At 40.1% G+C, this 12,953-nt stretch overlaps 1 protein-coding gene across 3 annotated transcripts in view; it reads right to left on the reverse strand.

Moving 5' to 3' along the window:
• Positions 1-12,953, reverse strand: part of RIC3 (RIC3 acetylcholine receptor chaperone) — a 57,664-nt gene that overhangs the window by 27,295 nt on the left and 17,416 nt on the right. For 2 of the 3 annotated variants that reach the window (XM_063093879.1, XM_063093878.1), the window contains exons 2-5: positions 11,067-11,293; positions 9,880-9,955; positions 7,731-7,824; positions 6,569-6,628 (exon numbers count right to left, since the gene is read on the reverse strand). In XM_063093879.1, the coding sequence (XP_062949949.1) occupies positions 6,569-6,628; positions 7,731-7,824; positions 9,880-9,955; positions 11,067-11,293 (457 nt within the window). The remainder of the gene's footprint in view (positions 1-6,568; positions 6,629-7,730; positions 7,825-9,879; positions 9,956-11,066; positions 11,294-12,953) is intronic. The other variant, XM_063093880.1, reaches the window with a different exon arrangement.

Here is a 12,953-nt window from a genome sequence, read left to right on the forward strand (position 1 = left end):
TCAGCAGGAGGAAAACAAAAACACCACGAGCCCCACTTCTTTCTCACTAAATGGCTTTAAAGCCATGAACTGAAGAAGCCTGTCTGTTCTACATTCAGCTAAAATCCTATACTTAGAGCCTCTTACAGCTCTATTTTTCCCATCAGAACAGGAGTCCTGACTCACCATAACTGCTCACTTGCCCCATACAACCCCTAATCCTTACTATTGAAACAACTCACTTTGTGGGAGGCTTCTGGGGCAGACTAGAAGAGACTACCTCCACATCACAAAACTCTTGCCCTTAGGCTATCATGTTACTTCTCCAGACTGTACACAGGGCATTCTGATCTCTACTGAATGAAACAGTCTTGATGCTCTGTTTCCTAACTCATAGAAAATCAAAGTCCTTAACTAAAAGAGGAATAGCTAGGCTAGGAGAAGCAGTGACAAGAACTTTCTCAGAGATTCAAAACTAAAGCATCTTCCTTTAACTCTGAACAAGTATACTCATATTGTCCACATCATGCATTGGGCAATTAATCATGGTCTGTCTTATGACATCTTCTGAATTTATTGCAATGAACATTTTCATGGATTCCTTATTGTCTCAACTTGGTATGATACTCCTGGAGGGCAGTATTCACAATAAGACACAGTGCCATGATAACTGTAAGTGCTCAATTATTATATGTTAGTTTGTATGGTCCCTGTTTCCTTACCATCTGTTTTCTTCTACCTCCCTGAAATCCAGCTTCCATCCCATCATTTTACCAAAACTTGCAAAAATCATCAATGACCACTTTACTCCTAAGTCCAAGGGTTTTTCCCTCACATTTCATTGTTGACTTCTCTATACTGTGGACCATCCTTTCCTTGAAACTATCTTCTTCCTTAGCTATTGAAGCATTTGTATACCTCCTACTTCTTTAACCATTCCTTTTATCTCTGCTCCTGGCTCACTTTCCTCCTCTTGCCTCCTAAAGCATGGTTTTCCCAAAAGCTCAATCCTAGGACTCTCATTTCTCCATTCTCATAATCATGCCCTCAGGCAGCTGACCCAGTATCACAGATTAAACCATCACCTCTACACAGAAGATGCCTTTAATCTCGATTTTTTACACAAAGGCCCATCTCATAACTCCAGTTATCTCCTGGGCATTTCCTCTTGAAGGTCTTCCTGTTGCATTAAAGTTAACCTTAAATTCACCCCTCAAAATCAGGTTCCACTTGGCCCAGGATCATGAGCAACTGCATGAATAGACAGGCCAGGAGAAGGTGAGTACGGCAGATTCCAAGATGCTAGGAAAATAAAAGCTCACAGTTGGGAGATAACCTCACCAGACTTTTGAATGCTAGAAACCCAGAAAAGTTATCAGGTTCTAAATATAAGAGTTAAGTATACAGAGAACAAAACAGATTCTAACACCATCACTCACAGTTAGAACAGAAATCAGACCAGCAAAAGACGACTGTTGGCTATTGCAACGGAGTGTGCCTCAAGGATCTGGTGATCTCCCAGCCAAATAACTTCCAAACCTGAGTCCTTTGTTCTGACCTCAAGACCCAAATTTCCTATTGCTGTTGTACATTACACATGGAAGTTCTGATGTCACCTCAACCAGATTCAAAGTTGAACTCATGATCCCTATCCCAAAGCCTTATCTTTCCCCTCTTTTGTGTTTTATCTTCATTAATGCCATAATCTTTCTTCCAGTTTGGGCTATAAATCTCCAACTCATCTTTCCTTCTTTCTTCTTCATTGCTCTTATTTAGTTAGTAGCTTTCCTATGGGAAAACAACCCCTCTTCCACTCACAGGGCAAAGGTTAGGGTGAGGCCATCCATCCCCTTACCTCTCCTTCGAGGGTGGCCATGTGACCCATGGCTAATTATCACATCCATCCCCTTGGCAGCTGTGATTGATTCAGTGATAAAGGACCCAAGTTGGGCCACTGTACTTTCCCCTGAATTGGGCCTTGAACACAATGAAGCCTGAACTGAATACTTTTGATGTCAACTCATCTTGGCAGCAGTCCTTGAAAAGACTGTTCCTTTGTTCTTGCTCCCTAAATCCCCAGATTACCCCCTTCCTGAAACCTGGATATTCAGCTATTCTTTTGATATTGTGAGCTACTCTATATTCTCCCAATAAATTCTGCCCTCCCTCCCTCCAAATTTTTGCTAGCCCGAGTTGGCTGCTTGGAACCAGGAATCCTGAAAATAGTCTGTCATTTTTTCTCTTCCATGAATTCCCCTTAATTTGGCCCCTCTTTTCCACTCTCTTTGGCCTATTCATTACCTTTTGCTAAAAGTTTTTCAATAACCTCCACATGTAGCCACTCTACATATTACTATAAGAGTTACTTCTAAAGCACAGAAGATCAGGACATTTCCCCTCAAAAGTCTTCAGAGGCATCCCACTACAAAGACAAGAAATTCCAAACTTCTCAGCCTACCATTCAGGGCCTTCTAGTCTGGCCCCAGTTTACTTTTCTAGTTTTTCTCCATTATCTACCTCCCTACCCATTTACTCCATGCCTGGTGTATACCACCCCTGTACTTAGAACTACTTGCTGTTTTAAAAACATGCCTTGAATCTTTCACCTTGTTTACTGCTTGTGCTGCCCTCTCCCTCTGAAATATTCTTTCCCTAAATTCACCCTGGGAAAATCCTTCCATCCTGTAAGGCTTATTCAAATTTTCCCTTTTCCACAAGACCTTCTATGGTAGGCAGAATAACACACTCCCAACTCCTTGAAGATGTCCACATCCTAATCTCTGGAACCTACGAATATGTTACCTTACATGTAAGGGAAATTAAGGTTGTAGACAGACTCAGAGTTGATAATCAGCTGACTTATAATGGGAGATTATCTTGGATTACCCGAAAGGGCACAAGGTAATCACAAGCGTCCTTAAAAGTGGAAAAGGAAGGCAAAAGAGATCAGAGTGATAAGATGTGAAAAGGCTTCAACCCACTGTTGCTGGCTTTGACAATGCAAGAAGGGGGAAATGAGCCAAAATGCATGGGCAGGTTCTAGAAGCTGAAAACAGCAAGGAAACAGATTCTCCCACAGGGCCTCAAAAAGGGAATGCAATCCTGCCAACACCTTGATTTTCACTCAGTACAGGACTTCTAACCTACAGAACTATAAGATTATAAATTTGTATTGTTTTAAGCCTTTAAGTGTGTGGTAATTTGTTACAGCAACCATAGAAAAACTAATATATTTTACTAGAGCACACTTTATCTGTCTTATATACAGTTCCTTATAGAGAATATAATACCTGCCATTGACAACCATACAAGGCTGTGCATAGCAAATGAAAGAAATATTATTGCTGAAGCCATCTGCTTTAAAGCACTTTTTCTAGATTTACTTCATTAATTCTTTCAACATGTACTGACATTGTCAGTGTGCCAGCACAAGGAATACAACTTTGAACAATGAAAATTCTCTGCCCTCAAGAAGGTTACAGGGCGTTAGGAAAGACAGAAAAGGTAACAGAAGATCAGAAAGTAATATGATGCATACAATACTAAGCAAACCCAGGTGGTATGGGAGCCCATAGGAGGAGCACCTAACCAAGGGCTAGGGGTTCAGGGAAGGACTCTCAGAGAAAATGATTATGTTGATTGAGAACTATTAGATAAGCAAGACTCAAAAGAAGTGTGCACTGAGGTAGGAGGGTGGGTGGCACCCCAGGCAGAGAAAAACATATGTGCAAAGTCCTAGTAGCAAAAGTGTACAGGTATTTTAGAGGAACAGCAAGTGGTCACTGTGGCTGAACCACACACAGAGAGTAAGGGATGGAGAAAAATGAAGCAATAGAGGCATGCAAGGCCCAGTCACCCAGGACCATGTAGACCATGTGAAAGATTCTGCACTCTTTCAAGATCAAAAGGGACCCATGGGAGGATTAAAACAAAAGACACAATCCATCTGTTCAGAAAGCAAAAAGTGAATTGAAGGGAGACAAAATTAAAGAAGAAGAAATCACATGAGATAGGTCTGATCTATGTCAAAACAAAAGCATTCACTCACTCACTCATTCTTTCTTCCATTTCAACTAATACTTTTTTAGAGTCTACTATGGGCCTGTGCTAGGCTCTGAAACTAAGAATAATTCCTACCCTCATGTAGCTTATAGTCTTTTGCAGGGAGTCACGTGTATGTATTAGGAGGAAATGGCAAGACATGGTGACCGATGAGATATGGGAAATGAAGAAAAAGGTGAATCAAAGATGATGTCTAATTTCTGCTTTGTACAATTAAGTGGGTGGTAGAGCCATTTTCTGAGATGGGCAGATTAAAGACAGAGTATTAAAGTTCAGCTGGGGGTAAATGATGAATTACATTTTGGGTGTTCATTCATTCAAGGGGACATTTATCATTTAATGAGATTAAGAGTAGGCATCTATGAGATATATCCAGTAGGGCTCTGGATACAGAAATCAGGAACTGAAAAAAAGGATCTCAACAGAAAATGGCCGTGATTTACTCTTCTACCATGAAAGTAATATAGGAATAATTATATAAAAAGTGAATATTCACTCTTATTCAGTATTAAGTATTTACTTAGTACCTACTGTATGAACATGTGAAGAAAACAGACTAAGTGGGTCCTCAAAGAGTTTACATTCCAGCAATTCATGCCACAAATCTATACTCAATATGCCTGCCAGGACTCTTTCTTGCCAGAAGTTGTAACCTCACTGCTTCCCTCGGGTAATGTCATATTTCTAGCAGGTAAATTATTACAACTAGGCATGATGCTCTAGGAAGGAAATTTTGCTGATCATAATGACAGAAATGAGGACACCTCACTTCTGATTCCTAGATCCTTTCCATAGTCTGTGTATCATTAGGCCAGATATCAGACATAATATGGCATGAACTGATCTTCCAGGAGGTTTCATTATTTAAAGATGTGTACAGACTTACATCACTCACAGGTGAAAGCAGTCTGAAAAGTTTTATTAGATAACATCAAAAACTTTTCTAATATTTCTATTCTTACATAAGCATTAAGATAAAGGTTCAGAAATTGCATATATCTTGAATTTTAAGCCAACATCTCACAGTTATGGAATGAACGTTATATAAAAAGTCTTAAGCTGCAAATGAATGTGTCGTCTTTGTCTTAAATTCTCTCCTTGACCCCAGAGGCCTGGAGATGTGATAAAATTTTGATCTGATAAAAAAAAAATGCCAGAATATTTTGGGTTCTTCTAATAGTCCTAGAAGCACAGACTTGTAAAAGAAAAAATGGCACAAAACTGAGGTTAAAGTACAAAAAGGAAAACAATGTAGAAATGTGGGCTACCTAGCCCTTACAGTTTTGAGAGTGAAAGTCTCATAGGGCCCCCATATAAGGATAGAAGGTGTTGGACCAAGGAATGTCAGAGAGAAAGTCACATCTTAGAGATTTGAGAAAGAGTCAGGGCTATGCTCTCTTCACTGGAAGGAAAGCTTCTCCCCAGTGCCTGAGAGGTACTGTGGAAAATGTTTTATATAATCTTGCCATGTTGCAGGCTGGAACCAATATGTTCTCAAGGAGTCCACACTGCAGCATCCTGAGTAAACATGCTGGCCTAGGACATATAGCCCAAGAGAAAATGAGATGGTACATGAGGTGCCATGTAGGAAAAACTCCTCTGCTTTTGTACATAAAACATGGAGAAGTAATTCTGGCACAAAGAGGACAGATGGTAGTTAGGGGTTACAGTATTGCACCCCTGCCTTGGGCTATAGACAGATGGTGTGCATGGGTTGGATGGCATGGTCATTCGGTTTGAGCTAAGGGAGTCTGAATAACAATGAATAATAATGAGAAAATATCTTCATGTGGTTTCATACCCCAAGGCCCAGGGATTGGGTCTACCAAGTGAGAGGCCCTGACCATAGGTATTCATCTATGATTTTCATGACTCGTAGGTGTGGCCTGGGGCTTCCAATGTCCCAGGCCAGGATACAGATATTCTTTGAAACACAAAGGTCTATAAAAGCCTGGATAGTTCTCCACCAAGACTGTGAGTGGCACCTATAGGGTAAGGTCAGAAAGGCCAGAAAAGGGTAACTGCAAAAATTGGTTTAGTCACACTCATTCAAAGAGTAATACATTAAATGATGTATATAAAGCATTTAGCTCAGAGTGTGGTCCTTAGTAAGTGCTCAATAAATATTAACTATTATTATAAACTCATAGAGATATATTCATGTAGCTATACCACTTTGGGGAACATTCTAGATAGTAACCCTGCTTTCCAGACCAAAAGAAGGTCAAGGCTCTTAGGCCCAGGTAGGCAAGGTTAATCCTCATAAATGTCATTTCAGCAGCATTGTAGATATTGTGGGGAAATACCAGGCCAGGAGGCTGTAACCTTAGAATGCCCATTCCTCCCCTATCTAGCCAAAGGTGAGCAAGGCTAGGGTCAGTGAGCAGAGAAAGGGGCATGAGGCATGGCAAAAAGAAGAGGCTATGGTGAAGCAGCAGTTTTGGGGGGCAAAGACTCCACAGTATGGGCACAAAGCTGCAGGAGGGACCTTTCAACACATCCTCCTGCATGGGATTTTGCCACTCACCTCAACATTCTTCTTCCATCATCGTCAGAAGGACCAGCTGAAACGGAATCCCTCTTTGTCCTTGTTGGGAAAATGGAACAATTTGGTCAGACTCCCCTCACCTTGGAGCCAGTTTAGGGGCGGTTCAGAAAACACTGTGTGGGTAGAGCAAGTGCGCCTGCAAGGCAGCGCCACTTTGGCTGGTGTTTTACTGCCTTGGGCACCTGCCCTGCGTGGCAATGTTTTTCCAGACCTACAGCTTCCAAGGACCGTGTGGCTGGTTACCTAGCTTATAGATCTGCGTGAAGGGGTCTGGTGACCCAGCCTGGCGTGTAAAGGGTTTGTGACCCAGTCTGTGAACTGGCTTGAGGGGTTTGGGAGCTCCAGACCCAGCCTTAGCTCAACCATCAGCCCAGTCAGTGCAGGATTGCCAGCAGGTAAAAGAGCCGCAACAACTAGTGTGGTCACCTAGCTTTACAATTAGCGTTACAAAAAGGATTGAGAGCTAAACAATTGGCGCTTTGAGCAGGATTCACGACATTAGCCTTGCAGTAGCCCTTGTCGTAGCCAGACAGTCCTCAATGTCACATCCAAGTTTTTTCTCCTAGCCCTATACCCGCATTTTCGTAATTGTTGCCCACTTCCATCAAACTCATGAAGCCACCTTTTCAGAGATTCAGCCCTCGGCCAGCCTAGTAGCAAGAGGAGTTTGTCTTACCTGGAGGTATCCTAAAGGGCTAGTTTGGCTCCTACGTGACACCTACTTACATGTCTAGTTCTGTGCTGGCACATTCAACACAAAACACAATTGCCTAATATGATCACACTTGCTCTTGGCTCTCATTTTGTCTCAAATAGAAAGCACAATATTCAATCATTTGGTTTTACTTAAAATTATACCTTTTTAAAACATTAGAGAAGTGTCTCCCTTAAAGCCTAGTTATTTTTACCTTGTAGGACTCACAAATTTGCTCACTCTCACAATAATTTTCACAACACTAAACTCTTAAAAACTGAGGTTGCTTGATAGTATGAAAATAGAAATGCTAAATGAGAAAGAATACGTAAATGACAAACAAGTTGACAAAATGAAAACAAGTGGTCCATGTATCAAAGAAAAGCCAAATTTTGAACTGGTTCTCTAAATGGGAAATCATCTGATTCCTGTCAGATGAAAACCTACCTCTCACCATTAGGTCCCACTCTGTTGATTAATTTTTCCATGGCTTCCTCCGTCTCCTTCAGTTTTTCCTGCAGTTGAGCAAGCTCAAAATTGGCTGAAAAACAAGCATCAATCTAAGAATCATCATACATAAGTCCCTAATCCCTTCCATGAAACATGGCTGGCTACAACAATCTACAATAATCCAGGCTGGTTCTGAGACTCAAAGAAGAGACTGAGAGTCTCTCCAGTTAAAAAGGGTATGGAAGTCTGGGCACCAAGATTTATAGGATACACATGCAGTGAGTAATGAACAAATCACTCCCTTTTACATGCAGAAATACAACAGGACAAACTTAATACCCAGGAGTGAAAAACATACTCCTACGCAGTCATTGCAAGAAGAAATGCAGAAGATAAACGTACCCTTTGTGATCCAAATGATGCTTGAGGGTAAGGTGCCAAACCTATAAGGTACTTTAGAAAAAGCTAAGACCCTGAAATGAGCAATATTTCATTTATACATAAGATCTGAAAACATATCTGGAAGTTAATAGTTTAAATGTTACACTTCCTCAATAGAGGAAGTCTTGATCAAAGGCTGAGATCTCCATGCGCAATGTTTTCTACCTTGCTTATCTAGGGTAAAGAGGGGGTCATGCTAGGATGTAACTTTGTCTCCCAGATATAGTTCTCTCAACTGGGGTCAGTAGTGAGCACATATATCTACTGAAACTAACATTAAGACCCTAAAAGAAGAATAGAAAAAATAAATCAATCAATACATGAAATAAACTTTAAGGCAGTAGGAAAAGAAAATGCTATTTATTATGCAGATAACCTACTTTTTCTATTTCATACCTGAGTACTCTTCTACTCAGATATATTTAGAGGGTCAATACAAAATGTAATAGTTTAAAGACCTTTTAATATTTCTAGAACAAACTCTCACACATGCAGTTAACACTTGTAAAGTGTCTAGAGGGCTGTGCTATGTAAGTACTTGAACTGCTATTACCATTATTATAAAACAGCTGCTCTTACATTTGCTTTACTTTTTTCTGTTTAAAATACATTATGTAACAGTATACAGAATCTGTGACTCTTTAAAGAGTCCACAATTTTTAAAAAATTATTTTACCCATGCACATACCATCACTATCTCATTTAAGAACACAGCAGCCTTCTTAAAGAATTCCTTGAATATTTAGGATTTCTAAAAAGGATGCAGAATGTGACTGGGATATCTATTTCCACAGAAAATCCAGGAGTATCTGTTTCCATAGAGAATCCAGAAGGCAGTTATTGCCTAGGGCAGATGCTTTGTGGCTCAGCCTTACTTCATTTTGCTGATGTCTTTCTTTTAAAAACCTCTGATGAGGATTCATTATTCGTAGGTCAACTAGCAATCTGGCCTTAAGCTACTCTTCAAGACTTTCCCACAGCTGCCCTACACAAAACACCCTCAAGACCTCCACAATCTCAAGACCTCATGCTTGTCTGTGTCTCACTCAATGCACCCTATCTCACAGGTCGTCCTCCATAGCCAGCCAGACAGACATGATTTCCCAAAACGCTTTTGCCAAGTCACTTCTTTCTAGTTAGTAAACTTTTCACAGGTTATTTTTCCTGACAGCCATTCTTAAGAGGAAAGTCTATAAATTCTTAAGAGGAAAGAGCCATGCTATATATACAAGTATTTTATTTCCCCAGAGAGCACAGAATATATTAGTTGGGCAATAAAAATTTGATAACCATGTTTCAAGAGTCAGAGTGTTAAACTCTTTCTCTAGATCTATAATTAATTTTGGCAATGACATGATTTCTCTGCCTCAGTTTTCCTCTCTGTAAAATAAAGATATTTGCTACCAATATTTCGAAGTCTGGAAACAAGAAGTAACCCATCCCAGATGTGAAATATTAATTTGCTAATGTATAAAAAGGTGAACTGGTGGTTTTTTACTTTTTGTAGCTATCCTTCCCTTAAAAGCCCAACATCAATATAGAAACTTTTAAGAATTCTCAGAGCTAAAGTAAAAAATGGCATCAGATTAATTTGGAACAAGTTTTGAGAAATGCTTCTAAGACATACCTACAGATTGTCTCTCTGGCTATATAACAGCTGTCTGACTCAATAACATCTGTGAATATATTGAGAAGGGGCACTTACTAATTTTTCTGTGGGTGTTTCCAGGTATGGCAGTAGAACATTTCCGATCCTCTGTAGTAGTTTTCCCCTTTGAGAGCTGAGAATTGAAGGAGGTACAGCACATCAACAGCAGCTCAGAACCTCAAAGTCATGGAACCCCTCATATTAAATGGGAAAAAAAAAGGTTGGGAGACAAAAATTAAGTCAGAAATCAAATCAAATAGCGACATTAGAGAAACATCTCAAAAAAAAAAAAAAGCCACTGAAAGATAAGAAGGTCTCCAAGTAAAAAATTATCAGGGCACAAGGTAAGAAAAACATCTCCCTATACGTCATCTGCCTGGCCCATGCTCACCTTAAAAGGAGATGTGCAGCACCCTAGGGCATTCTTGTACACTCAACTCAGGCTGCCTGCAGAATGTCTAGGCAAGAAGGAACTCATCTCACCTAACCTTACTCTAGTTAGGAAGGCAAAGTGAAGCTTCTGCCTCCACTCCACAGTGCATAGGCCCAGGGCCTGCAAAAACCTGCCTGGAGGTGAAACTTAATTGGGGGTCTATTTTTACAGGACCCAAACCATGCCTCCCCAGAGCTAGGAACTATCAGGCTTAGTGTCAGAAACTGACAGTTCTGTCTCAGGAGAATTACTTGAGATGGATGTTAAAAACATCATCTCATATTCCTTTAAGGAAAAAAGGGGGATGAAGGTGTGTAGGTACGGTCATTATTTGGCTTCAGAGTGGCTACTTGGAAATCACTGTGCCAATCCTAATAATAAGGCTCTTCTTGGAACATCTTTATGCCTTTTCAGCTAGCAGATATTCTCAAATTATCTATCTATCTATCTATCTATCTATCTATCTATCTATCTATCTATCTATCTATCTATCTACCTATTTCATTTATTTGGCTTTAAATGATATGACTCACTGGACTGGGAATTAGAAGATCCAAGTTCAAGGCCTGTTTCTGCCTTTTTAGTTGCAAATTCAGGGGCAAATCACTTAAACTCTGAGTAAAGATTTCTCATCTATAAAACTGAAGTAATAGCTATCCTAAGTACCTCACAAAAGGAAGCAAGGTTTACAAGAGATGATAAATTTGAAAGAGCTTTATGAACTATACAGGGTTTTAATGTAGACAGTGATTTTTATTGCAATGATCTTAGATTTTCACTGATATAATATGATTAAGATGATTCCACTTACCTTAAATAGAATGTACAGTATATACAAAAAAATCCCAAAACCATAGATTGGAATAATCTGCCCCATCAGGCCTCTTCCACTACCTCCTCCTCCAGTGCCTCCACCTGATCCTTTGGCTTTTGCAAATGCCTCTCCAAGGTGAGACCTCTGGAAACGAGCCCCAGGGGTCTGGCCATCTGAGGATGCCTGGTGATGGTGCATCATAGGCGGAAATCGGCCCAACTTTCCTGAGAAAATAAATTAATCAGTCTTTATCTCTTCCATTATTTCAAATATGGCTACTATGAAAACACCTCATGCACCGAGGTACAAATCACAAGCCAACTCAGACAAGTTTAAGAAAAAACAGGAACTTGATTAAAAGGATATAGAGGCATCACACAGGCACTAAATATGGTATGTAATCTCTAGCTGTCTACCAAATCCATTTTCTCTTTCTTCTGGGTCCTTAGCTAGACCACATTTTTCAGCCTCCCATATAGTTAAATGCAGCCATGTGACTGAGTTCTAGCCAAAGGAATGTGAGTGACTGAGCTAGTTCAAGGCCTGGCCTATTAAGCCTCCCATGTATTCAACTCCATGATTATCTACCTTCCACAGGAAGGATGCTGACACCAGGGGACCCTGGAAGCCATGTGTTGAAAATGGCAGGGCCACCATCAACCTGGGTTCCTGAATAACTATGTGGTGCAGAAGCCCTCCAGTGCAGCCACCCCACTTACTGAGAGCCATCTAGACCTGTTTTTATGAGTGAAAATAAACTTCTAATGTGTTAGGGCCATTATACACTTTGGAGTCTGTCACCGCAGGTAGCCATCCCTAACTAATACAGATAAGGAAACAGTAACATGGTCTCAGGAGAGAATAGAACCAGAAACTGGGAAGCCTTCAGGGTCTGGGACAGCTACTTTCACATTGCAGCTCAATCTCTCTCCTTCTCTATGGAGCCATAAGCCTTTTTTCTTTGTTTCTCTGTACATATTTTCTTCATTCTCCTTTCTCTGCAAACAATTTCTCTAGCTTCTTTGTGCACATAGTGGAAGATAGTCACCCCAAAACCCCTCAATTTGCATGTCTTTCAAGAGGATAGCTGAGACTGGTCCTAATTCCAAATTCCTTGGAAGAAGTCTTTGAGTACTCAGCTTGTTTGGTATGCATCCCTTTCTAGTCAGCAGTAGCCAAGCAGACAGGATTCATGTACTATACTGTACAAACAGAGTCAACCTTGTGAGTGGAACATAGGACTTAGAAACAGAGGAGTGCATCCATTTTCTTGCATTTTTTCCCTTTATCAAGAGCAGCCAAAAGTTAACACTAAACACCAAGCCTCCTGAGAGACAGAGGTGAGAAAGAAAGGAAAGATATCTCTTCAAAAGGCCATGTAAACATGCTTGTATAAAAAACTACTGCGATAAAACACTGTAGTGCAGAAAATACTAGAGCAGAAAGCCTTCAAAAATAAGACTCTAAAAACACAAACTATAAAGTAAAAAATTGTTGGCTTTGACTTCAACAAAAGTAAAGATTTCTGCTCAGTAAAGAACACCATAAACAGAACTAAAAGAGACGAAACACAGGAAAAGATTTTGCAACATCTAAAACTAACGAGGGATTAAATATCTATAATATACAAGGAGAGCCTACAATTCAATATGAACATCACAGGAAACCCCATAGAAAAATGATCAAAAGATACAAGTAGGGAACTTACAGAAAAGGAAACATAAATGGCTAATAAGTATATAAAGAGATGATTAAGTTCAAAGTAAAACCAATGACTAAAATACAAATTAAAACAATAAGATAGTACCCATCAGAAAGGCAAAAATAAGAATGGTGGGTAATGGCAAGAGTTGGCGAAGGTGTGGAGAGGCAAGAATTCTCATG

Source organism: Cynocephalus volans, chromosome 4, assembly GCF_027409185.1.
Source record: "Cynocephalus volans isolate mCynVol1 chromosome 4, mCynVol1.pri, whole genome shotgun sequence".
Taxonomy (NCBI): domain Eukaryota; kingdom Metazoa; phylum Chordata; class Mammalia; order Dermoptera; family Cynocephalidae; genus Cynocephalus; species Cynocephalus volans.